General features: G+C 31.9%; 3 protein-coding genes across 4 annotated transcripts; 1 reads left to right on the top strand and 2 right to left on the bottom strand.

Annotated features, from left to right (window-relative positions):
* The first annotated feature begins 1,018 nt into the window (after positions 1-1,018).
* On the top strand, positions 1,019-6,022 carry LOC105114184 (ATP binding microtubule motor family protein). Its single transcript, XM_011010658.1, has 8 exons — positions 1,019-2,153; positions 2,852-3,125; positions 3,537-3,587; positions 3,696-3,788; positions 3,902-4,267; positions 4,490-4,954; positions 5,350-5,568; positions 5,782-6,022. Exons 1-8 carry the CDS (start codon positions 1,300-1,302, stop codon positions 5,806-5,808), a joined length of 2,349 nt encoding a protein of 782 aa, XP_011008960.1. The 5' UTR covers positions 1,019-1,299; the 3' UTR covers positions 5,809-6,022.
* Positions 6,023-19,867: 13,845 nt separating this feature from the next.
* Positions 19,868-21,198, bottom strand: LOC105114183 (MIZU-KUSSEI-like protein (Protein of unknown function, DUF617)). Its single transcript, XM_011010656.1, has one exon. It carries the CDS (start codon positions 20,940-20,942, stop codon positions 20,193-20,195), a length of 750 nt encoding a protein of 249 aa, XP_011008958.1. The 5' UTR covers positions 20,943-21,198; the 3' UTR covers positions 19,868-20,192.
* Positions 21,199-21,860: 662 nt separating this feature from the next.
* LOC105114182 (protein Dr1 homolog) lies at positions 21,861-26,327 on the bottom strand. Of its 2 annotated transcripts, none has more exons than XM_011010655.1 (6): positions 26,022-26,327; positions 25,866-25,951; positions 25,004-25,093; positions 23,355-23,449; positions 22,717-22,785; positions 21,861-22,319 (listed from the first exon to the last, which is right to left on the bottom strand). In XM_011010655.1, the coding sequence occupies exons 2-6, from the start codon at positions 25,918-25,920 to the stop codon at positions 22,155-22,157; spliced, it is 474 nt and encodes a 157-aa protein (XP_011008957.1). In that variant the 5' UTR covers positions 25,921-25,951; positions 26,022-26,327; the 3' UTR covers positions 21,861-22,154. The 2 variants fall into 2 exon arrangements, with proteins under 2 accessions (XP_011008957.1, XP_011008956.1); XM_011010654.1 differs by having other exon boundaries at positions 21,882-22,319; positions 25,866-25,938; positions 26,022-26,326.
* Positions 26,328-27,101: the final 774 nt, after the last annotated feature.

Here is a 27,101-nt window from a genome sequence, read left to right as displayed (position 1 = left end):
GAAAAATAACACGACGAGCTCATTGACTTTATACTTTTACTCTATAAAGTATATAGACTTTTAAAAAAACTCACAAACATAAAATAAAAAAAAAATTGAAAAATCTAGAAAAACAACTTTGGTGAATCCAAAAGATGAAAAACCCATGTCCATCAAGTAAAAAGTAATTCAAATATAATCTTAATAGTTTTCTTATATATATAAGAATAAATATACATTAAAACCATCAAAAGAAAAATCAATTTTCAAAATTAAAAAAAAAAGAATGAAAAGTTAATTTAAAAAAAAATCAATTTTCAAAATTAAAAAAAAAATGAAAAGTTAATTTAAACAAAACATGAGAACCCAAATAACATAAAAAATAAAGAATTAAAAAGCCTAGAATAAGAATTAAAAATAAAAATAAAAACCATGTCCACTAAGCATTATAAATAAAAATATATCTTAGCAATAAAATAATATTCATAGAATATGGGATTTTCTAGATTTTCATTAATTACCAACGTTTTTACTTTTATGTGTTTTTCAATTTTTTTCATTTTTACAAGTTTTTGGGTTTTTCCACGTTAAGATTTTGAAAATAATTTACCTTTTTATATGTTTTAAGAATTAAAATTTCTTTCAATTCAAGGGATTTTTTTATGTAATAATAATAATTAAAAAAAGAATGACAAAATGATGTTTAACTGAGAATAAAAATAAACTTAAAAAAATATTTTGAAAAATAAAAATAGCTATCGTTTATTAAAAAATAAAAATAACTATCATTTCTTATGTTTAACTGAGAATAAAAAAGATTTTGCTTTTAATATTCCGAGATGGACCCCACATCTTCGATTAGCTAACCGTTTGGGCTGACAATATTTTGACCGTTACAATCAATCGTTTTTTAAATCTTCATTTCAAAAATCTAACCCTAACACTCCCCCAGTTATAACTCTTTCCACTCCATTTCCTCCTCCTATGGAGGGCACTACTTTGGATTCCAGCGGAGTGCAAGAAGCAAAAAGAGGGCTGACACTGGCACTAAACTTTGAAAGTCATCTTCCCCGCTTTACTAGAAACCGTCCGATCTAAATCCAAATCAATGGCTCGTATTTGCCACCAAGTCAGTCAAACTTGTGATATTGATCTTCCCTCTCTTCCCATTTCTTTTCTTTAGCTTCCATTCTCTTGTCCAAACCCTTCTTGCCATCCATTTTTCATCAAGATCCAAACTTTCTTGCATTTTGATAAGTTTCACCAACTGGGTCACTGAAAAACCCGTCAGGGCATGTTTGGATAGAGAGAGAATTTACAATGCCAGTGTCAACAAGGTCTAAAGCCATCAGCCAAGAACAAAATGGCCCAAACCCAAATCTAAAAACAAGACCACCCAGCTACTCAAATCAAGAAGACAGTAACATGGATGTTCTGTTGAGAAATCCACATCATGGCTTGAAAGAAAAGATGAAAGCTTTAACCCTCTTGTATGAGCAGCAGAAGAAATCTTCTTCAACTTTAAGGAACCTGTCTCCGAAACCTGAAGAGAAGCGATTCTCAACACATCCGAGTGTGGATCTTCTGAATGGTTGCAAGAGAGAAGAGAAAGATTCAAAAGAAACAAAAGATCCAAAACAAAACAATATAATGAGAGACAATGCATTGCCTACAATGCCAACATTGCCCAGTGCAAAGCCTATTTCTACAGTGACAAGAACCTTTGTGTTACCAGAACCACCTGTTGATGATGCCAAGGAGAATCTTGTGATGGGTCCGGATCGGGTTATCAGGTTTTTAACATGTCCAAGAAAGACTAAAGACTCAGGTACGGTGGCGAGGAAGCTTTCAATGGAGAGCTCACAGACAGAGCCGAAAGGGTTTATTGGGCCTAAGAAAGTGCAAGAAAATGAAAGATTGGAGACTGTTTCCGGTAAAAATGATGCAAGTGGAAGCCGGATTTTGGTGTTTGTGAGGCTTAGGCCAATGGCCAAGAAGGAGAGAGAGGCTGGTTTGAGGTGTTGTGTGAGGATTGTGAATAGGAGAGATGTTTATCTGAGTGAGTTTGCTAACGAGAATGATTATCTTAGGCTAAAGAGGCTCCGTGGACGGCATTTTGCATTTGACGCTGCATTTCCAGATTCAACATCTCAAAAGGAAGTTTACTCCACCACGTGAGTGCTTAAAAAAACAAAAACAGCTTTAATTAGTTTTACATGGATTTGTTTCTTTTTGGTTCTGCAACACTTTTATGCTTCTTTGGTATTGTGCTTTTGAATTATTCATTATATTTGTGTTTGTTTTGGTGATTAGTATAGTTGGCTCATTTTCGGCACTAGTTTTTCGGTTGCTAGAGACAAAAATTGAGTTCTGAATTTTATGGTTCCTGTGCACAGTTTGAATTCACCATAATTATAATATTTGATTTGGTAATTTGGTAGTTAGCCCATTTTTTGAAATAAGTTTCGGGTACTAGAAACACAATTTTGAGAGCTGAATTTTATGGTTCTCGCTGCAATCTCTCTGTTAATGTTGTCTAAGACATGTCATGGTATTTGTACTCGAATATGGGATCACTTACCAAATCTCTGCTAAATATTTGAAGAATGATAAAGTTAATGAATCTAATGATTCAATGGAGTCGCTGTATAGCGAATCACATTATGAACAACTTAGTGTTGTTGTTAGTTTCCTACCTCGAATTTTCTGAGCAACCAAACAGAATATAAGGTTTTCCTGTCGGAGAAACTGCAGCTCAATTATTTGTCCCAGCGTTTCATTTTCACAATATGAAACGTCAGGGGACCGTATGTGTGTATGTGATAGATTGCTTAACCGACAAGATGGGTATCCATTTGAATTGCATTTTCAGGACTGCAGATCTTGTAGAACAAGTATTGCAAGGAAGGAATGGATCAGTGTTCTGCTATGGTGCCACAGGAGCTGGTAAAACATATACAATGCTGGGGACAGTAGAGAATCCAGGAGTGATGGTTTTGGCAATTAAGGATCTTTTTACCAAAATTAGGCAAAGAAGCTGTGATGGAAACCATGTGGTTCACCTCTCATATCTTGAAGTTTATAATGAAACTGTCAGAGATTTGCTCTCTCCAGGAAGGCCTCTGGTGCTTCGAGAAGATAAACAGGTCTGCACTCTATTTTTCTGAGTAGAAAACAACTAAATTTTCTGTTACTCTAGTTGGAATGACCCTGTGCCACTTAGGATGTTTTATAGAGAGAGTTCCTCTTTTCCTTGAAAGACCTGGTTGGTTTATCTTTTTTCCCTGTTATATTCCCCTAACGTAGGCCATAACATAAACGCTCCCTCTTTTTCATTCTTTTCCAGGAAGAATTCACATATTCACTATGTTTAATCATCTGGTATAGGCATAACATAATTTTGATGCAAGTAAATGTTAAAGGAGATTATATCATGATCTTCCTCTAGTCCAGCTCATCAGGATTGGATCCCAGCAATGAAACATGATAATTATTCAACTTACATCTGTCATTTTAGATTTGATATGCTGTTGACGACACTCGTTTCAATGTAACAGGGAATAGTAGCAGCAGGTCTCACTCAGTACAGAGCTTATTCCACTGATGAAGTAATTTCCTAATTCCATAAATTTGAACATTTAAGATATGATAAAGTTCAAACTCTTCATAAGCGAGTATATTGGAACGTCTTACTATTTTGCCCTGTATTGTGGCAGGTGATGGCATTGCTTCAGCAAGGAAACCAAAACCGAACCACTGAACCAACTCGTGCCAACGAAACCTCTTCACGATCCCATGCTATACTGCAGGTAATATCTGTTTCTTTACGTTCGTATATATTGCTCTAGCATGCACAAACACGCACATGGTCCTTTTTTTCTTGTATTTTTGATGTTTTAAAGTTTGGCTGTGCTCTTTTCAGGTGGTTGTTGAATACCGAGTTAGAGATGCTTCCATGAATGTTGTCCAAAAAGTGGGAAAGCTGTCACTCATTGACCTTGCTGGCTCAGAGAGAGCCCTTGCAACTGATCAGAGAACACTTAGATCACTTGAGGGTGCCAATATAAATAGGTCACTTCTTGCACTAAGCAGCTGCATCAATGCCCTTGTAGAGGGTAAGAAACATATCCCATACAGAAATTCAAAGCTCACTCAACTTCTCAAGGATTCGTTAGGAGGAGTTTGTAACACTGCAATGATTGCAAATATAAGTCCAAGTAATCTCTCGTTTGGGGAAACTCAAAACACTTTGCATTGGGCTGATCGAGCTAAGGAGATCCGAACCAAGGTCATCCTTTTAGCTGATCATCTGTTCATGTTCATTATATTCCATACTAATTGCAATTTTGACTATTATTCCATTAGGAATAGCTCGTATCTGTTTTCCTAATGAGGATTCATAATGGTTTTTCTGCACTATCCACGATGAAGTTTACTGCCTAGAGATTCTGCTATAATAAAACTATAATTTGGGGGATAAATGCTTTCTTACCTCTCATTTTAATTACAGGCATGCGAGACTCTAGAAGAAATACAGTTACCAGAATGTGAAACTGACCAGGCCAAGCTGTTGCTTGAAGTGCAGAAAGAAAATCGCGAATTGCGAGTGCAATTAGTACACCAACAACAAAAGCTACTTTCACTCCAGGCACAATTGTTGGCTGCAAATACTTCTCCAACTCCTCCTTCAATTACCTTTACTCAGACTCCTCCATCTACTGCCAGACCAATTGAAAAAAGGAAAGCTAGACCCTCTTTCTTAGGTGGGAACTGTTTCACACCAGAATCAAGAAAAAGGGGCGCAGAGGAAGCAGTCAGAGAGCTTCGGCAGACTGTCAAGGCATTAGAGGCAGAAATTGAGAAATTAAAGAAAGATCAAGCTACACAGCTAAAGGAGAAGGATGATCGTATACATGAGCTTTCTCGAAAGAGTGAAAAGCCATCAGCAGGAGGAACAATGCAAGGAGCAAAGAGGGTAGTGACAAGAGCTAGTTTGCGGCCAAAGGAAAAAACCAATGGTGAATTGAAGAGTCCAAGCCACCGGTTCAAGTCCCCAATTCCAACAGCAAAGAAAAGAAGCTTTTGGGACATAACAACAGCTAACAGCCCATCAGTTGCTACACTAAACGGAAGAAAAACTAGAAGTCATGTCATTCCTGATAACACTGCTGCAGCTCCATCCTTGCTTCTTCAGGTATCATGACCTTATAATCTCTCTTTTAGTTCATGTCATAGGCTCCAAGGATTCTTGCAAAACATTCTAATATATAGAAACAAGGGTGGTCCAGTTATTGTCTAGATGTGTCTTCTATGGATATGAGTTTCTTTTTCTATAACTGACGCAGCTTGCAAATGCAAGGAGCAAAGAGGGTAGTGACAAGAGCTAGTTTGCGGCCAAAGGAAAAAACCAATGGTGAATTGAAGAGTCCAAGCCACCGGTTCAAGTCCCCAATTCCAACAGCAAAGAAAAGAAGCTTTTGGGACATAACAACAGCTAACAGCCCATCAGTTGCTACACTAAACGGAAGAAAAACTAGAAGTCATGTCATTCCTGATAACACTGCTGCAGCTCCATCCATGCTTCTTCAGGTATCATGACCTTATAATCTCTCTTTTAGTTCATGTCATAGGCTCAAAGGATTCTTGCAAAACATTCTAATATATAGAAACAAGGGTGGTCCAGTTATTGTCTAGATGTGTCTTCTATGGATATGAGTTTCTTTTTCTATAACTGATGCAGCTTATCCATGTTTCTGGTTTGTGTTCATGTTTGGACCACACATCGTCAATTATATCATTCAGCCAGGTTTTGCTCGTCAACGACCATGACCATTTGAAGCAGACGCATTAACAAGAAAACGAGCGCGCAGCAAATTGCAAATTAAAGAGATCAAAAGAAGAGGAGGCGGCTATTTCATTGCTCCAGTTAGTGTGATCAAAGAAATTCAAGATTATTTGTATTTCTTCTAATCATGTTTTTTTCTTAATTATTCTTTAGTATTTAACCGTGTCCATTTCTATACTGAATTCAATCTTACATTTTTGACCAGGCTTCATTTGTTGTCAAAGTTTGTGCTTATTTTGGTTTGCCGATGACTTAAATAACATTCATACTTGGTAAACCACGTACATGTGATTGAGTTTTCATATCTCAAATCCCTTCCCTGGATTTGACAAGAAAAAAATTTCTATTTGCCTCCCCACCATAATGTTGTATTCCTTTTCATATCGTTTTTTCTGCTCTCAAGGTATATTTTTATACGATTTCAATTTCCCACGAAGGCATAACTTATTATTATATAATTTTCCTGCCTTGAAGGCACAATTTAATCGATAGTTTTCGATATCATTTTCCCACCAAATAATCAATATCATTTGAAATTTATAAAAACAACTTAAATTTTATCATTTACAAACAGTAACTTCACAATTAAAGAAATAAGAGCAAATTCTTGCCTGGATGATGCGAATTAGTAACTATCACTAAAAGATTTATTAGAGATCCCAATTGGATATATTAAAAGTTTGAAACTAAGTGGATCCTAAAGTAATTGATTGGTTGATTCTAGATATTTAGCCTACTAAATTGTAAATTTACCAATCTAGACTATTGTCTACTATTTAGATCACATCTAAAGTTATAAATGATATTTTATTATGATTTAATTGGATTAAAAACTAAACATATAAATATTTCCATCAATATATAGTATGCCTAGTAATTTATTAAAATAAAAGAGAGACGTGTTTGAAGTAAGGTCAAAAGTTTCTATACAAGTTTTGCTATTTGTTTTCTTATAATTTGTGGATTTATTATTTAGCAAGGATTCATTTTCTACAAGGAAAGCATAGATAGTAGCAATTAGAATTATTTTAGCAAGGGTTTCAATTAGCAATTTGTTTTTTTTCTTTGATGGATTTTTCATTGGCAAGGTTTTTTATCATTCAAGGACATTAGATATGGTTTTTGAACTTATTTTTTCTAATACATATTTTTACACTAACAAACATAGTTTATATTCAACCATTGAATCAGGCTAAAATTTTATCAGAAATTTCTAAAGGTCGTGTTTTATATATTATTAAAATTTTATAGCGATCAAATATTAAAAAGGCCTTATGATATGGTTCGGAATCTAATATACAAGAATTGTTTTATTTTTCTAGTTGATTGATGATTTTTTTTATTTAGAAATCTTTTATTATTTCGCTGGACATGTTTAAGACTTTTTATCTATTATAAATAGAGTTATTTAGCTTGTATCTAGTTTTTTTTATAAAATTTAATTTTAAGATAATCTATTATGTGATTGTGAAAGGATTCTTTTAATTTTGTTCTTCATTGAACCACTCTAGTTTATTAAAGAATTAAACAAGCTTTATGATATCTTTTACATTTGTCTTTCTTTATAAGTGTTGGGTGGGGGTTTAATTTATATAGTCTTGGAGCCTCAATACAGGTTATCATTATGTCAAGCTTATTTACAAGCTTAAATTTTACATTCTTAGAAAGAGTCAATTTGACTATGAATTTTTGGATCATTATTACCATGGGGTTCGCATAAGTTGGAAATAGAGTAAAACTCTAAAATTATGTTATATCCCTTTATCTTTTAGTTTTCATGCTATTTCATGGTTGTCATCATCTAAAACCTAGTTATCATCTAAAACCTAGTTGTGGAAAAGTTACAAAAGAAAGATTATTTGTGATATGGTTGTCTATTGAAAACAAAGAAGAAATGTCAAAGAAATAGCATAATAGAAAAAGGTAGGGCTTAGGCTGTAAATTTGAGTTTTTCATCAAATCTTGGATTCAACAACTCAAATATGAGAATTCTTGATTCTTGGGATGTCTTAGTGTCAAATCTTGATTTTGAGATTATTCAAACATACTTTAATGGGTTATTTCTAAGAATTACAAAAAAAAATTCATAATTAGCAGCTTTGTGCCAAAGAAAAACTCTTTTGTTGTTGGTTTCGAGTTAACTGTACATAATTTAGTCTAAAAAAACATATTTGCTTAGTTTAGGTTATTTGAGTCTTATTTCATTAGTTTTCTTATTCTCGCTAATTTTTTTGTCTTCGTATCGTTCATATTTCACATGAATTCACTTTATATTCATAATTTTATATTCATAGGTTTCGTATTGATATGTTTTTTTTTTCTTCTTAAGTCTATATATTATTTTAGATTGTGCCGCTAAGTTAATTTTTTTGATTTGTTATGAATTAGTTTCTTAAAAAAATAAAGTTTTGAAATTGAGTAGTAAAAGGCAAAAAATGAGCTTATTACAGTGAAAAGCCAAAATAGTGTGTGTGTGTGTGTGTGTGTGTCATAAGAGAAGTGACATCTATTGAGTGTGAGAATATATTTTCATGTGTGTGTGTGTGTGTGTGTGTGTGTCACAAGAGAAGTGACATCTATTGAGTGTGAAAATATATTTTCTTGATATTAACATGATTTTTAGATCCTGACAATGTTAATCGAACATGGATCACTACCATCAAAGGATAAGAATAATCCAAAATGGGTTTATTTTGCCATACAACAATAATTGGTGATGATGAACATGAGATTCAAAGAGTTTATGAACAAGATGGTTGAATTGAGAACCAATTTAGCTAGCTATTGAGACGGGTTAGTTTGTAAGGATCTTAAGTGTAGAAGGCCTATGAGACGAGCTATTTCACCTTCTGAGGAGTTTATAGCTCAAAAAATGAATGAAAAATATGGTCTATAATATAATCTAATTCAGGTTTTATGAAACTTGTTTTGGAATTGAGTGTTTTGTATTAAATTTATGATAGTGGCATGAGATGGGTAATAGCTAGAGTGAAAACATAGAAAAATTGAAAGTAAATTAAAAGGGGAATTACTCACATATAGGATGATCTTGAGGAGAACTTGGTGGGAGATTGAAATTTTTTTTTAATATTATAATATTGCATGTTGATTTAATGAGTAAACATGAGAAATTGTGTTTAGAATTGAAATTATGGTTGGTTATGTTGATTTCATGTTATATTATATGCAGGGAAAATGTAAAGATGGAACCTTGGAAACCTTAAATGTGTATGTATTAAACTGAAGTAGAATTATAGGTTAAATGTATAATGCATGAAAATTAAGAATTATGAAAAATTTAAAAGTAAGCATGATTGCTATATTATGGAAGTTAAAAACTATTCTAATTGTATATAAAATTATTAGAATTTTATATGGATAGTGTTTTGATATTAAAGGAAAGATGTATGGATTACAAATTGTGGATATTATGATAAAATTGTGAATGTTGTTAACAATTGGTCAAAATATTAGTTTAGTAAATTTTGAAAAATTTAGAAAGTGACCTTAATGGTTTGGTTAAATTTATTGACTTTTAGGTCACATATTAATATTTATATATTTTAATGGTTACAATTAAATAAAAATGAACTAAGTTAAAATTAAGTTTAAACATGTTTATATGAAGAATATCAACAAACATGAAGAATTAAATGAAAAAAATAAATAAACAAGTCCAAGATACAAAGAAAATAAAGACTTAGTTCTTGAGGATTTACTTTAATGCTAATTATGTAAATCTTTATATTTTACTTGATATCACAAGTTAAAATGAATTCATACACTTTGCATTGCATGCATTATAAGATTGATATGTATTTAGTCGATTCAAAATTCATCAGGTTTAAAATGATCATATCTGGGTTTTAAATTGAACCGGTCGACCGTTTGTTCATCAAGAATAAACACCTAAGAATCTATAAAAGCATGCCAGCTGATTATCCTGACCAATATAAGCTGATCAACCATTTCATCAAGGTTATAAAACAACTAATTTTTGCTACAAACATATATGTAGCTTATCTAATTGAAGAATTAGATGCAAAATTTGAATATATATATTATATACAAGTTATTTTAAGAGCAAAAATAACTTTAGATTATCAATTATAAATCATACTCATATCATATTTGTGCATTAAAACCTTCATATTCTTACACAAGAGTATAAATTCTCACATTCAATACACTTAAATACCTTCATACATTCTAAGTGTTATTTTATGAGTTATAAAGATATAAACTTTAATTTTATTGTCTAACTTTGAGAGAGTGTTGCTATATTTCAAATAATTGTAATCCTTTAAAAGTTTAACTAAAAAACTCTGTCATTGGTGAGATATATCACTAAGATAAAAAAAAAAAATCTTAAAGAGAGTATTTCTTCAAGTGATGAAAAAGGGCTTAGTGAAGATTCATTAAGGATATTATAATTTTTGGATTGGATTAATGAATAATACAATACTTAAGACTGGTTTAAGCTTGAGGTATGGATGTAAGCTTACTGAATCATGTTAAAAACCGAGTTTGCAATTTCTATCCCTATACTATTTACTTTAAGCACTTTAATTTTATTGTAGGTTAATTGTGTTTATTGTGTTTAATTGAGTTGATTGCAATGTTGGTTATTATTAGTGTAACACAAAGTGATTATTGTCTTAATCCTATAACAACAAAATTATGTTATGTCAATGTTATATATGCAAGGTGGTGATTGCGAATAAGATTAGATTTGAAATGATTCTATTTGAGATTTAAATTAAAAAGAACAGCATATAAGTAAGTTAACATGTTTTATGAAACTAGTGATATGAAATGTTAGTATTTATAAGGGGTGTATAAAATGGATTGATATGTGTTAATACAACATATATGGGGAGATTGTGTATGTTTGGATGGGAATTAGTTATGGTAAGGTGTAATGACATCTTGAAACTAAGAATTTCTATGTTTAAATGTAAATGGGTGACAAAAAATAACTAGATTGATATATTAATGTGAACATGTGAAATTAGATGTATGCAAGCGTAATTTGGTGATTTGAGAATATGAAAAATTATATGTTCAAAAGTTAAGACATGTCATGAAATTTAAATTATAAGTATAAAAATTTAATGAAAATGTTTGAGTTAAGTTATTAGAAATTAGGATTTATTGTATAATTGGATAATTATGGTCATGTTTTTGGAAAATATTGGAATTTGAAATCATAAGTTTAATAAGTTTAACGTGGTTAAGATTTTTATTAACTAAAGATTTGATTAATATATGTTGTTGCAATCTTTTACATATTTGAATTTGAATATGAATAAAATATGGTTGATTATTTGTGTGTGTGGAGACTAAGAGAAATGAAAAATTTATTCATGTAAGTATGGGAATTTGTGTGATTGAATATAATTAGGAAGTATGAAGATTCATATGGTTGAGTTTTAATTAATGATGTAAACATTAACAGTTACTATTTGGGAGTTGTATTCGATATGGGAACTAACTTTTTAAAAGCTTGTGTAGCAGAAACTCAAGATAAAGGTTGCCTCTTTATCTCTTTAATTGTTTAAATTTCTTTTAAAATGTTAGAATGTAACAGAAATTATATATATGTTGTATAGTTGTGTATCATAAGAAAAAATATGCCTTCCAGGTAAGAAAACAATTATGCCTTTAGAGCTGGGAAATGATATTAGAAAGAAATTATGCCTTCAAAGTAGAAAAAAATAATATCATATGAATTACATTTTTAAGGAAAAAAAATGATACTAGATAAATTATGCCTACAAGGTAGGAAATAAATTTTGCGTGAATTACTTCTACAGGAAAATAAATAATTGTTATGTATATTATGTCTACAAGGGATGAAATTAATGTTATATAAATTATGCTTATAGGACAGGAAAATAATATAATGTAAATTATGCTTTTAGGGTATTAGATTGATATTATATCAATTATGCTTTTGAGGCATAGTAATGACATTAAGTGAAAACATATGTACGAGGAGAGGAAAAATGATATGAAAAGAAAGTAATTTCATGGTAGGAAATTAATATTTTGTGAATTAAATGGACCACAATAGCATAACTTAATATGTGTAATCAGAATTAACCTCAATGATGTGATTTAATTAATTGCATGACAACAATGAGATTTAATTAAATGTACCACCAAGGTAGAATTTAATACATAAAATTAAAATGAATTATAATTGTGAGATTTAATTAAATGGACCACAATAACATAATGCAATTAGAATTAATAACAATTGTGAGATTTAATTAATTAGATCATAATAGTGGAATTCAATTAAATGGATCGCAAAGGTAAAATTTAATATCTAAAATTGAAATTAATAAAGTGGCGAGATTTAATTAAATGGGTCACAACGATAAAATTACTACAATAAAAAAAATTTATATTGCAAAAATCAAATTGATCACAACAACAAAATTTGATATGTGAGAATTAAGTGGACCACAATGGCGGGATTTAATACCTAAAATTGGAACTAACTATAACGATGAATTTAATTAAATGTATTGCAATGGAGGAATATAAAATAAAAAATAAATAAATTGACCACATTGATGGAATATAAAATTAAAAAAAACTTAAATTAACCACAACGGTAGAATGAATATAAGATTAAACAAAAAACTTAAATTGACCACAATAGTAGAATTTATTATGTGATCTTTGAATTCACCATAACAACAAATTTAATATGTAAAATTAAAACTGGTCACTATAATGGGTTCAAATTTAATAAAATAAATATTTGAAGGTTCAATCAATGGGCCCAAGGAGCATTTAAGATGGAAAAATAAAATATATGAGCCAAAAATAAGTATAAAACATATTGAGAATGAAAAAAAAATATGGATAAGTCATTGTTAGACCAAAAATATATTAAGCTTGAACAAAAATTATAGATAAGCTATAATAAGCATGGAAGATGTTAAGATTGAAAATTGATATTAATGAGTCAAAAATGATATAATAGACATTAAAATGAATTAACAAAATCAGTTTACCATAAATAACATATTAGTTGTTATGAAAGGACTAAATGTGATTGATAAACTAAAAGTAATATTCATAAATATTGAAGGTATTAAATGGATTGATTATGGACTGAGTTTAAAGTATTTTTGATGATTTCATAAAAGTGATTAAGTTATAATATGAACAAAGATAACTATAATATTGTTATGAATTTTATTAATTCAAAAACACAAACACAAGTGATGATTATAACAATATGGGCTAAGAAATAGATTAGAAATGAGAGAATCACTATGATTATTATAATAATAATAGCACACTAAATATAAGAAAGAGAAATTTGAGAAGATACAAATAAATTTCCATGTATGGAAGTAGTGGATAAAGGTGATGATTGTTATTTGTAAAGTAAAAAAAAATAATTAAGTAAATTATCTTCATTTAAATATAGGAATTGAAATAAATCCTGTAATATTATTAACATATTTATTCTACAATTAGTTTGTGATATACATGTACTTTTTGCCAATCATCTCAACCTTAACTGTTTATTTTATAATTTCTTCTTATAACATTATTTAGGTATAACTCTGAAATAAGTTCTAATATGTATATTCTAATTACGTAACCTTAAGTTAAGATAATACAATAATGTATGGAAATAAATGGTTATATTGATTTGTAGATAATTTAAATATCATTTATATATAATCTTTGTTATTAGAAATATTTGATGTGTGACTGTATTTGATTGAAATGACAGAGAATGGTAGAAAGGCGCCTTCTTTTTTTTTTTTTTTTTTAGATTAACGTGAGTGTCCGGGCATTGTTATGTGAACATAAGATGACATAAGCTAAATATAGGTTGTAATATTGTTTATATTGCAGGTATTAATATAGGATTAAAATTTAGATACAATTTTTATATAGTAGAAAAATAAGTTCTAATATGTATATTCTAATTACGTAACCTTAAGTTAAGATAATACAATAATATATGGAAATAAATGGTTATCTTGATTTGTAGATAATTTAAGTATCAATTATATATAATCTTTGTTATTAAAAATATTTGATGTGTGATTGTATTTGATTGAAATGATAGAGAATGATGGAAGGGCATTCTTATGCCAGCATAAGATGACATAAGCTAAATATAGCTTGTAGTATTGTTTATATTGCAGGTATTAATATAGGATTAAATTTTAGGTACAATTTTTATATAATAATTTCTGCTGAAATTTTATTAAATGGAATGAATTTGATATTTAAATGGAAAATCTTACAGTATTAAAATGATATATAATCCATCCTATTTCACATGTATATTAGTTGATAATAATATTATTTTCAATAAATTTCAAGTCATTACACTAATTAACAAAATTTGCATATACAAAATACCCTAGGCTCTTTTTGGTTACCATGACTTCTTTAATTCTTCATAATATATATATATATATATATATATATATATATATAATTCACCATATTTTAATAATAATATTATTTTCAAGAAATTTAAAATCATTACTAATTAATGAAATTTTCATATATAGAATTTATTATTATTTTATCATTGTCTTAATTTTTTTTTCTTGAAATGTGTTGGAAATTCCAAATTATATAAACATATTCAACCAAATGTTTCCCAGACATCATCCTTCCAACTATACATATTAATTCACATACCATTCATAAGAATTAAAATCAATTAAACCACTTTCAAAAAACTACACTAATGGTCAACCCAGGACGCTTTTTGTTACCATGACTTCTTTAATTTTTTATAATTTCACATTAATCATTGATTATTCCACTCATTTATTATTTCACACCTATTCTATTAAATTATAACAAACTATACATTTCCCTCCTAGTAAACCTTGAGTGAAAAATTTAGGAATTTCTCCCCCTACCCACACCATCACTAAATTAATAATAATTTAATAGTTTATGATATTTTACCAGTCAACTTTCAAACCAATTTGTCATTTTTTTTATAAAATTTTCTTTTCAATTTTCTTTCCTCACCTAAAATTTATATTTCTCTCACTATTCCTAACTTTCTCATTCCTAGAATCCTTTAAAATCACATGTTAAAGTTTTTATCCTCTACTAATCACCCTTATTATACCTCAAACTCTTATTTTAAAAAAGATTTAAGTAGAAAAGAGAGAAAAGAGAGAGAAAGAGAGCTTTATTTCTTCTTCCATAGCAACTAACCACAATATATATAGAGAGGGAGACTGGAAATTTGTGCTTATTTATAGTTTTTCCATTAGAAAAGGCTTTCTTAACATTTTAAATAAGCTTTTCAGCTATTGGTACAACTTACTTTGTAAACACACTAATTAATTATATTTCACATTATCTTTTTAATAATAACTTCTCATTAATTATATTTCACATTATCTTTTTAATAATTTCTCATCTAAAGGTTTTGAATAATCTACAACATTCTTATGGATCCGATGCCTATTTAAATCTATTATAATATTTTAAGCACATTCTCAAAATTTCTAACCCATGATTTACATTTGTAAACCTCCACTTCAAAAATTGGTAAACTAGTGTTATTAGGGAAATCCTCAATTTAAAAATAGTAAATTAAGTAGAAAAATTATTGTGATTTTAGATTAACATTTTCAGTAAATTAACATAAACTTTGGATGAGATAAAGTAATAAATTAATATGTGAAATGTCAACTCAAAAACAAATCATGTAAATTTCTCAATCGAGTAAAATAATTATTTAAATAAAACTTTTTTTTATAAATTGGGGTCAAATAGTTAGAAAATAATAATAATAATAATAAAGTGAAATTCTAAATAAAATAATGTATGTTTTTATACGTGATTAACGTTAACCGCCGGTGGAAAAAACTTTAAGGAATATTTTACTGTGACTATGAATGGAGTCCCAGTGAATTAAATTAAAAATCTCATTGAATTAAGTAATAAAACAGTGTACAAAAATATCAATGGCCGGATAAAACACTAGAAAAGAACATTATAGAAATAAGAAGTGATAGACCTATAATTTTAACCAAAATTCCTCTCCTTCTATAAATATATGGCCGACAACCATGAACAAAAGAGAAAGTTTCATTCTCTTCCTGCTTTCTTCAAAAATTCGTATTATTCTCTCTAAATGACGAGATTTGGAGAGTGTGGGTGTGATTTTTAATGGAAAGAAACTAATAAAAAGGGGATTTAGGAGAGAAAACAAGTTGGTAGTTTAGAGTTCTAGAGAGAGAGAGACAAGAAATTTGAAGAAGGAAGAAGAATTATAGGGAGAATTTGCAAAGGAACCATACTTGTAGATAATGAATATGTAATTTGTAACCATCTGTAACAATGGCTACCCACCAATAAATTATAAATGATTGCAATGTCATGTTTGAATTTGAATCAGACTCTAACAATGAATTTTATAAACATACATAGTATGGGGATTATAGGCTTAGTTGGCGTAGACGGCTCTTGTTATGCGGACTATGAACTTGGTCGAAGATGAAAACTTAAAAAATTGTTGATTTTATAATTAATCTTTGAATGAGGACTAAGATTATGAAATTGACTACTTAGCCAGTTATGTAAACAAGATCAAGGTTATGTAATTGTTACTTAGTCGATACGTAAACGAGACTAAAGTTATGAAATATATTACTTTTTTTTTTATTATTAACGTGGGTGTTCGGGCCAACTTACACACATCTCAACTAATCCCACGGTCCAACTGGACATCTTGTAAGCCCAGCAGACAAGTAAAATACCGCGGGGATGGATATCTTATAAGCCCAGCAGACAAGTAAAATACCGCGAAGATGATAGACAATACACAAAAAGAATTGAACTTGGGTCGGCTGCAAAGCAAGCTTAGCAACAAACACGGAGCTAGACCCTCAAATGCTATGAAATATATTACTTAGTTGACCATGTGGACGGTGACTGAAGGCATGAACATGGAGAAATAATATAAAATTTTACTGATCGATAGACTGATAAAAAAATTTTATTGATAATAATATTTTGTTTGTCTATTTGTCCATGTTTAAATCAACTATAAATTTACCAACAGAGCACTATCCAACAACACAATATCTTTAGTATATCTATTGGTGATATTTTTACCGACGGAAACAAAGCTTACACACAGACAAAATATTTACTGCCGCGTTTTGGGATTCAGGATAGCAAATCATAAAAGTCATTACTTCCAAGAAACCTTTGGAAACTAATTGAATCTGTCCCCATTGAAGATCAGATCAGTACTTTGCTAGGTGCTTCTTCATGGATGGTAGTAACTTCTTTTTGGACCTCGGTGATTGAGTAAAGAGGTAACAGAAAAATGGCAATCAGTGACCACCTTTCAATTGCTTCTGCATGAAAATGTGAGTCACCAGCATCTATGGACCAAAGAATCTGCATTTTTTTGTCTCGGAAATTGAAGGAAAGTAACTGCCTTTAACAACATTATGGTGCTGTTTGAAAACATTTGAGTTTTTGCAGATAACGCACATCTCTTAGCTCACTTTATGCAACTTACCTGTACTGACATTCTGAAATATCCTACATGTATATATGTATTCAAGTACATTCATGCTTTCGATCTCAGTAAAGATCAGAGCAGGCACACTTGTTGAATTTTTATGTATTTATTTATTTATCTTGTCAATCTGGATAATGAAGATCATGCGGGCTCCTATTTCTAGTTCTTGGCTGGGAATAAGCCAACGATATGCAGTTTCAGTTTTAGGTTGCGCAGATCAAACTTGCTGGTGCTAGGAAGTCTTTCAGTGCTCGCCATAATACCAAACATGCACCTCTCTAGTTGCCCTTTATTTTAGTGCAGATTCCCTTTTATTTTAGGCCATTATCTAGCTATTAAGTAGTAAATACTGCGAAGTAGCCATGCTATAATAAGCCCGCAAAAACTAGACGTGGCCTACAAGTAGCCCGAGCTCTTGCTATGGACAATTTTTATAGCATAATTAATAGTATCATACCATATCTAAATATTCAGAAAACGCATTAATGATGTTATAGCATTATTGCATACAATAATGCATTAATCAGAACCATCAATTTCCTCCCCTCCTTTTATCCTACTTATAGGGACAGTCTAGAAATACAAAATAATAAACCCAGTGCAGCCACTCCAAATGGTGGGCTTCGAGCAACTTACGAGCCACCTTTAAACCAAAGTTTTGCAATTCAGTGGAGTTATAATGGCATAAAGCAGCGGTGGCCTTGCTTTTGTGCTTAGCAAACAACTTTTGAATCTTTTGAAGAATGATGAGTAGATGATGCGAAACAAACTTCGATATTCGTGTAAGGTAATCTTAACGGATTGTTTTTGTCCCAGCTGTAACCCACAGCCTCTGCCATGCCCCCCATGGCCCTTCCTTCTCTTTTACTTCTTTCTTTTCTTTTCTTTTCTTTTTATTGCAGAGAGAAGGATGTTACAAAGCCTTGAAACTTGCAGAGAGGGCCGTGGGAGACACTGGAACAGTGTCGCAGACTACAAACTAACCTTTTCATGGTGACCGTATTTTCCCTCAGGTTAAACAGGCAAAATAATGCAGGATGTAACAGTGAAGCTTTAAATCCTGTATCAGAGCATCTTGCAGAAGCCATATGGAAGAGCAAAATGGTTGATATAGCTTCTTGAAAACTCTTTTTTCTTATACACATTCCAATAGAAGAAATCATTTTCAAAATGGTTGATATAGCTTCTTGAAAACTGTAAACATGGCGTCTTCTTTTTTCTTATACACATTCCAATAGAACAATTTATTTGTATTTTAATATATTTAATATCAATATTTTTTTGAGAAAAACTATTGAAAAAAGTTGAATTGATGTTTAAATAATTTATTTTAATGTTTTGGTTTCTTTTGATAGATATTTAGGAATGATTTCTCTGCATGTACTTTTTTTTTTAAAAAAAAGAATTATTTTAGCTGCTCTGGAATGATTTCTCTGCATGTACTTTTTTTTAAAAAAAAAAAAAGAATTATTTTAGCTGCTCTTGCAGGGAAGAAAAGTTCATAAATTATTTTTTTAATTTTTAATTTTTTTTTAATATCTCCCATTAGATATGCCTAAGCAAAGGTATCAAAGCGGCAAGGTGAAAAAAGCAGTCAACAAATGACAAAGGCCTAATCATACTGTCAGGGATTGGATTTTTTTTTCTTTTTATATTTTGCTTTTGATGACTTCTATGATTAGGCTTTAATAAAATCTCTTGGAATCAATCCACGCAAAATGTAAGCGCTAAAAACAAATGATTGGAATAATGAATTTAAAAAAAAATTATTATGAGCATAGTTTTAAAATAAATTTGGCAAATTAGATATCACGGTTGCTGTGATTTTTTTTAATATATAGTTTTTAATTGTGGTTTTTTAATTGCTGTAATATTTAAAAAAAAAAAACAATGGTCTGTGATAGAATTGCGAAATTGTTTATGAAATTATGCTAGCACTCTGAAAAATGCTTATAATTGAAGTACTCAAATCTCCTTCTCAGAGAGAGAAAAAATACAGTTCTTCAGTGAAATGCCTTCTCTGCCATGAAGGGAGAAGGTAAAACAGCAGTCATGTTATCTGCAAAGGCTATATAGTAGCTTAGCATGCAAGCAAATGAAATAATGTATATATAGACTTGCTGGTTTCTTGTTTGAGAATCAAATTCCAAATTAAACTCACACCAGAAATGCATTTTTCAAAGAAAGAAAGATTATCCAGATGTATTCTGCAGCTCGTCCCTTGAGCTTAAGATTGTCTAATGTAGAGTAGAAAAGGTAAATTACTTGTGAATTGTATATAATACAGATCGATTCAAAGGTGGAAAGGGAACGCATACGAGCAGCGTAGCAGAAGGTTGATGCCAGCATGAAATTTCACACAAAAGGAGACGCGTTGAAAAATCCTAGCTACTGCTGTTCTTTGACACTTGCTTTTTTGATAGCGTTCCTTCCTTCGAAATTCCACATCAATACGAGCATGGGATGGAAATAATTGATGAGAGAAATTAAACAAAATGAGAAGACTGCCATGGTAGCTGCGTTAGCCCCTTGTCTCATCACTTGCTAAAAAAGAGAGAAGAAAAACTACACATATACACCATCATTACCCCACCTATCCATATCCATCATGTTATAATGTATTGCCCCTCCACCTAAAACTATCAAAATACAGGTAAAGCTCACTTTCCCATTTTCTCCCAAGGAGAAAAAACGAACAGAAAAAGGAAAAAAAAAACAAAAGTTTGAGAGAGCTAGACCTCCATTTTCTTGCCCAGGAAACCTTAAAAAAAAGGGAAGAAAAAATACAAAGAAATATAAATAACCCGACTTTTAGACTCTAAGCAGGTAGATGCTGAGCTCAGGAGCTCCATTGCTATCAGGGTTCATCATGTAGAAAGCCTCAGAGTCTCTAGACCCCACAATTCTTTCAAACTTAGCTCTCATATACATGAGTTCACCATCAGCTCCAGCCTCTCCTGCACACCCTGGCAAAACACCTGCACCCATTGAGATTGGCTCTACAGCTTTCAGTACCTTCCACTCTTTATGCCCACATTCCTTCCTCGTGGCAAAACCACATCTCTTTCCATTGCAATAAGTCCTCCACATTGGCTCTTCCAGCAATTTCACAGCTTTCTTTTGATCTTCCTTCTCTTTGTCACATTCCAATGCAATTCTGACTAACCCAGATGCCATCTCTCTAACCAATCCACTTATTGGTGTAGCCAGCTCAATAAGGAAAGTAGGAGGTGAATTGGGATCCCTTTGAAATGCGAAATGGACATGACCCCGGCGATATCCGAAAAGGGTACCAACCACTCGGGATCCAAGACCCATTGGAAGGCTTGACCGGTTCTTACCAAGGGCTGCAAGAACAGATCGGAGCCTAGCAACTGCTACTGCTGGTAGTCTTTTCTTCGGGGTTGGCATTGCAACATGGCTCTTAACATTTTCATTTTTGTCTTCTTCGTTGGGGTTTGAGGAGGACTTGATGCTTGGAGCTTCAACATCCTCGTTTCCAACCTTTTTGGTCCAGTGGAAGTGTCTCTTGGAGGAGGAATCTTCAGAGGTTCTAGCCATATAAGTTGTTGATGACTTCAATATGTGAAAGCAGAATCAAGGGGAGGTTAGTCCTTATAGATGGTGAGGCAGAGGTAGTTGAGGCGAGAGAGAGAGGGGGGGGGGGGGGGGGGGGAGGAGGAGGATGACTCTTTCTGGGTTTTGTAGCTTTTATTATTTGTGGGGCTTCCATTGAATTCCTTGTTTCTAGCCCATAATTGTAGTGCAAGAGAATCCTGACGAAAGAAACACAGGCTGCCCCCACCAAACTGATCTAGGAATGAGAAAGAGATTTTGAAAATAAAAAAAAGAGAGGAATCTGAGGGAACAATGGGGGTGTTATTTCACTTTCTTGTGGGGGCAGGGATTTGGCTTGACTGACTCTTTTGACTTGGAATCCAAAAGCAGCAAATAGGGTGAGACGACGCGAGAACTAACAAATAAAAAAAACAACCACAGTAAACGGAAGCCAAAGCCATCGTGCTATTCAATCATAGACATGATCTGCGCCAATGTTTTCTAGTGTAAACTCGCTCCAGGGAGATGTTGGGTTCTGAAGAGTAACTCAGCTGAAGTGTCCACGTTTTACCTACCTAGGAACTGACACATCATTGTCTGTGGGACCTCTAGAATACCTCTTCCATTTGTCTGGTTTCGTATGGCGTAGTGGGATGATTTCAGGTTAATATAAAGCAGCTTGATTTTTATTGTTTAAACCTCTCTTAAATATGGTAAAAATTTAGCTTGAAGGAAATTACAGACATACATTTACACGAAAACCAACATGATTGATTGAAACACGAATGAATAGTGCACCCAAAATGCCCACATGGCGCATCCCATGGCTGGGATTGAAATTTCAGCTGCCTTCGATCATCAGAGCAGCAAGAGAGGCTGACCCTCTTCACAAGTTGTAAAGGTAATGACCAACATGATTGATTGATTGAAACACAAATGAAGAGTGCAAACAAATAAGTTTGATTGTAACTAAATATGATAATCACCGTCGCTAGTACTGAGGAAGGGGGGGATTTGGACGAACTTGCACTAATTACATTTAAGTTATAATCATGATCCATAAGATAAACAAAGAGTACAAATCGAAGTGGCATATCCACAGAGGTCACTTCTTGCACTTTGCCAATGACTTTGTACACTGTATATGATAAGACTTGTCGTGCAAAGGGGAGAACTGATGCTTGCCTACGGTTCAAGAAATTAAAGTCCCTAAGGCTAGCTCTCTAAACTTTCGTTAGTCTCTGGTTGCTTGGGGGCACTGACCACACCATTCATTCTTGCACGCGCCTCATCAAACATCCTTTGCTGCGCCGCCGCCGCTTCTTCCTCAGTCATCGCCGCTCCAGTGCTCCATTTACCACCACCTTTTAAAGAGTCATGCTGGAAGAAAAAAAAGATTTTATTAAACTATAATAACGTTGTGCTTTATAAGCCCGACTGTAATAAAATATCATTTTGTGCTTTCAAAGCTCAATTATATGTGGCCAAATCCAGTGAATCTACACAATTCACAAAAAAAAGATGGAAAGAAGGCTCAATAAAGCTCATAACACCAATCGATTGTGGCAAAAATAAATAAAAGAATGCAGAAGTTGAGCCGGCTGGACCATCTCAATCAGATACATTGCTTTGTCATGTGGAGAGATCTAATTTAAAATAATCTTGTGAACTGGCTACACTATCTTAATTTGTTAAATGGCTTTGACACGTGGAGAGATCTGATTTAAGATAATCTTCTTACAGAAAAGGAAAGTGCAGAGTGGGGGATGTAAATTACCATGGTCTCCAGCTTGTGTTGCTCATATGCTGTATAAACATCCTCAATGTACTCTCCAAACCCAAGAACCTGTACATCAGAACATATATAAGATTGTACTTGCAAACAACAATTGTAAAACCTTAAACCCAATCATTCGTAGTATCAAAATTGCAGAATGACAACCAGAATATCTTGAAAAGATACATGGATTTCAAATGCTGATTGTTAATCAATTCCATTATAAAATACATTTCCTTCAAAAACAAAAAACAGAGAGAGAAAGAGAGAGAGACTGGTGTTGAAGGCATTCACAGCAAAACAGCTTCTCCGAGTTAGAACTCAAGGATTATCACATGGTTTAAAGGTCTATGAAACTTCTCAGTATGTAAATTGATAGCGGGAAAATAAGTTTCACCATTCATTCTGAAAACAACATGAGAGATGAAAGCATAAAGTACAAACGAGTGTCAGTATTGGAAGAAAAAAAAACCTAGGTTAAATTGGCATGCACAAATAATCTTGCTTCCAGTGAATGTTAAGATAGAAGAGAGAAAACTATATATTGATATGCATAAGGTCCTATAAAATATTATGGAGGACACGAGAAATTATACACGTCAAAAACACACTAGAGAGAGATTGGATTAGTCAAAGACCTGTAAAGCCTTGAGTACATGCTCAGGTGCAATTGTTCGCTTATCCTCCCTGCTGCATACTTCATTGGACTCTGATGATACAAGGTTTATAAATTCTGCAAAGAAACTCATTTGTCAGTAATTGTTAAAAACTCTAATCACAAAACCATATTAAAAAGTAGACTATTTAGCAATCAGAGAGAAGAAAAAACAGTGATGCCAAAAGAAATCGCTGAAGTATGAAAAACATTTGACATTTATGTGGATGGAATGACTTGGGTTTAAATGCTATATCAGCAACCATTGGAAATAGTATTGAACAAAGCCAAACTTATAACCAAATAAACATTAGGAACTTGCATGTGATACCATGTTGGTTACATCTAAAATATTCTAATTTTGACATCCTGTATCAAATATTAAGTTCAAAAATCTCAGACCACAAGTTGGATTAAGGAAATTAAAGAGTACGGCTTAACACATCATATAGGAAAACAGTTTTTTTTTTTCTCTTGGACATGCTATCATCAAAAGAAATGGTGCCACAGGCGACCTTCTAAATGATATTGCAACTTAAGTATTTAAGTAGGCCAGTCTTAGCAACAGTTTCCTGAGAGGTTATCCTATAAAAAGTAAGGGCAAGATACAAAGATGTTCAATATTATAACTTAATTTATATCCTTCTGCTATTATTAAGGATCATACCTTATGGCCTAGTAAGGGGAAGTTGTTTTCATCTTTGAAAGGGAGGTTCCCAAAAGTCGGAAACTTACACATATTAACAGTCATTTCCAAAATAAACAACAGCCTCTCAATATTCCAACCAATGTGAATCCAGTAAGCATTTCGATTAATGGAAGCTTAAAAGAAACTTTTCATAGGGTTTCTTAGAGAGATTTCCAATACCATCTAGTGAACCACATCTTGGAATAAAAAATTCTAGCCATGAAATGGTTTTTGAAGGCATGTTGTAGCTGCAATCATGCATATGAAAGATAAATTATTTTAGAAGAAAACAAAAAAAAATCCCCCAAATGAGAACTTTTTTAATTTTTTGGAATGGATCGCTAAGCTTTTGTTAAGGTATTTGCTTTGTTGCAACAGCTCCAAACAATCAATTGATATAGGTACGTCTTTGGAAAATGTCATGTGGAAATGACTGTAGCAAAATCAAAAGGCCAAAATTGAAACTTAAAAATATTACCATTTAATGTTTCATCTTAGGCTAAGAATAAGTAATTCATAAATGAAGCTTGCTTCAGAATTCTCATTAGCTTTGGATCTTTAGCCCCATAGGTCCTGCCTCTCTTTCTATTCATGTTCCCTTTCCTTTCCTTTCCTTTCCTTTTCCTTTTCCTTTTCTTCCTTCCTTTTGTTTCTGTCCTTTTTAATAAGGTTGTGTGTGTGAAGTGAACAATGACATGGTCTGACGCTGTTGGCCATTTAGATTTCATCTGATCAAACTGACACAAGTCTCATAAAACAAAAGACCAGAAATGATTTAAAGGACCACACTCATTCGCTCTTCAAATACATGAATTTTTTTTTCAAGTGAAATGTTTTTCCTAGAGGTGTACTAATGGGAAAGAAATGATAATCTTATCAATGCCAATAATATGAAAAAAAAAAAATCAAGTTAGACAAAAGCCACAAAATTACATTAGTCTCACCTACACAACACTCAATTAAAAGATCTTGAGCATCTCTGGCAACACGAACATCTGGGGGTAACATCTCTTTAATAATTTTGGTCATGGTTGCTGGAAAAAATATCCATAACGAGCATCAGAAAAACAGTCAAATAACACACAATATGAAGTAATTTTCAGCTACATAGTTTAAGCATCAGAGCCAACTCAAAATCAAGTAAACTCCAAACTCTCACACAGGTGTGCACACCAACATCCATGATTATGTGTAGTGTTTCTACTATTTGTCCAGTTTAATTGAACAATGATTCAGAACAAGTCAACGTGGACCTCATTAGTTCCAGCTTGATCATAACTGCATCATATTGATCAAACCCCACAAACCTAACCTCACAAGAACAAACCATTTATTGACCATTCATCACCATTTCTAGGACTACAAAGTCTCAAGCCCTCAAGCCAAAGCGTTTAGAAGTTAAAAAGACAACACCAAACAGATAATCACACAGAGAAACGCCTAAACGACTACAAAACACAGCAACACCAGGTCATTGCTATTCCTACTTGTCCCAAAACCCTTCAATATGCATCGCTATTGCAATTTGCTGCGAATATAGTCACAGATGACAAAACCCTAACTCATAACTATAATTCTAAAACTCTTAACTCGTAAATTCGATAATCTCTCAGAAGAAACCTAAGATCAACCCTTAAAAATTCAATCTAATAATAAATAAATCAAACGAAATCAAACTTGCAACATCACAAAATTAATAAAATAACAAACCAAGAGAAGAAAAAATATAACATAAATAAAACTGACCAAACAACTTCAAATTAAAATATGCAAAAATTAAATCTTCTATTTACCATTTTTTATTACCTTTAGGAAGCGAAGCATCCTCCTTGGATTTACCAACTATATCCATCGGTTCCATCGTCAAATCCTTCAAACCCTAAACAAAAAGCCTAACAGATATATAAACACACAGATCTACAACCATATTAATCAATCAATGAATCGAAAGACTTAACTCACAGAGTCAAAACACGGAGATGAAATAGCGTGAATCTACCAGCGGAGAAACCCAGTCAGCCGATTCAGAACCGTATTTGCAAGTGCGTGTTATTGCTGTATTGGTGGAATGAGAGATCAAGAGGAGGAAAGGAGGCATGGCTGCTGCTGCTGCTGCTGCTGTTGATATATGATGGATTTATCAACTAAGGTCATGATTTGATTTTGGTGTTAGTTTCTCTCTTCTTCACGATAAGACTTCCAGGTCCTGCTCGCACACGATTTGCTCAACCCTGAAAACTACTGTTCCTCTCTCTTTAAACGCGCGTTTTGATTTAACGCGAGCTTGGCGAGTCGATCTAATAAAAAAAGGAGGCTTGGGTCAAGGCAGCCTCAACAAAACGTGCCTAGTACTTACGTGGTCTTTATTTCTTTTTCGAGATCGATTTCTATTTCTTTTTTCTTTTTTCTTTTTGTGATATGTTGACCATGATATATAATTCTATGTTTCATTTTTTTCATCCAATAAACTATAAATAGAAATTAAATCCTACTTAAAAATAGATAGTTGCCTCGGAGTTTGGAAATTCCTAACCTTGAACATCACAAAAGTTACAGTTTTCTTAAGGAAAATAAAGTGTTTAAAAAGGAAATAAAATAAAAGTGTTCAGTAGCAGGACCTTCAATTTTTTTTTTAAATATAGAAGTATTAAAATAATAATTAATTTAATAAAATTAAAATTGAATTATAGTAAAATTAAATATATAAACTATAAATAACAACAACAACAATAATAATAATAAGTTAAAAAGGACTTTGAGATATAAAATTAATATAAGGATTAAACCATAATAAAAGCAAATGTCAAGATTACAAGATTCACTAATGGTATTCTAAACAAGTATAGTATAAACTTTTTTTATTACTTAACTGAAAACCACACACAAAGAAGGTTATAATTGGATGATTTGTTATTAATAACTCATTATAAATTATTAACATGATCATATTAATTATCTTATTTAAGTAATACCAAACTTTTAAATATTATCAGGAATTCATGATACTAACTTATGTTAACTGACACGACCAAAAGATTGATG

This window comes from Populus euphratica, unplaced genomic scaffold (genome assembly GCF_000495115.2).
Source record: "Populus euphratica unplaced genomic scaffold, PopEup_1.0 scaffold499.1, whole genome shotgun sequence".
NCBI classification, from domain to species: domain Eukaryota; kingdom Viridiplantae; phylum Streptophyta; class Magnoliopsida; order Malpighiales; family Salicaceae; genus Populus; species Populus euphratica.
The sequence above is the reverse complement of the archived record's forward strand: the minus strand, read 5'-3'. Positions and strand labels throughout refer to the sequence as shown.

What these genes read in the sequence shown, in the direction of transcription:
- LOC105114184 (XM_011010658.1), top strand. Translation starts at nt 1,300, where the DNA reads ATGCCAGTGTCAACAAGGTCTAAAGCCATCAGCCAAGAACAAAATGGC. An exon ending in TGCTTCGAGAAGATAAACAG is followed by an intron (nt 3,126 to 3,536) that starts GTCTGCACTCTA and finishes TCAATGTAACAG; the next exon opens with GGAATAGTAGCAGCAGGTCT. An exon ending in CTAAGGAGATCCGAACCAAG is followed by an intron (nt 4,268 to 4,489) that starts GTCATCCTTTTA and finishes TTTTAATTACAG; the next exon opens with GCATGCGAGACTCTAGAAGA.
- LOC105114183 (XM_011010656.1), bottom strand. Translation starts at nt 20,942, where the DNA reads ATGGCTAGAACCTCTGAAGATTCCTCCTCCAAGAGACACTTCCACTGG.
- LOC105114182 (XM_011010655.1), bottom strand. Translation starts at nt 25,920, where the DNA reads ATGGAACCGATGGATATAGTTGGTAAATCCAAGGAGGATGCTTCGCTT. An exon ending in ATGTACTCAAGGCTTTACAG is followed by an intron (nt 22,786 to 23,354) that starts GTCTTTGACTAA and finishes TCTGATGTACAG; the next exon opens with GTTCTTGGGTTTGGAGAGTA. An exon ending in AACACAAGCTGGAGACCATG is followed by an intron (nt 22,320 to 22,716) that starts GTAATTTACATC and finishes TTTTTCTTCCAG; the next exon opens with CATGACTCTTTAAAAGGTGG.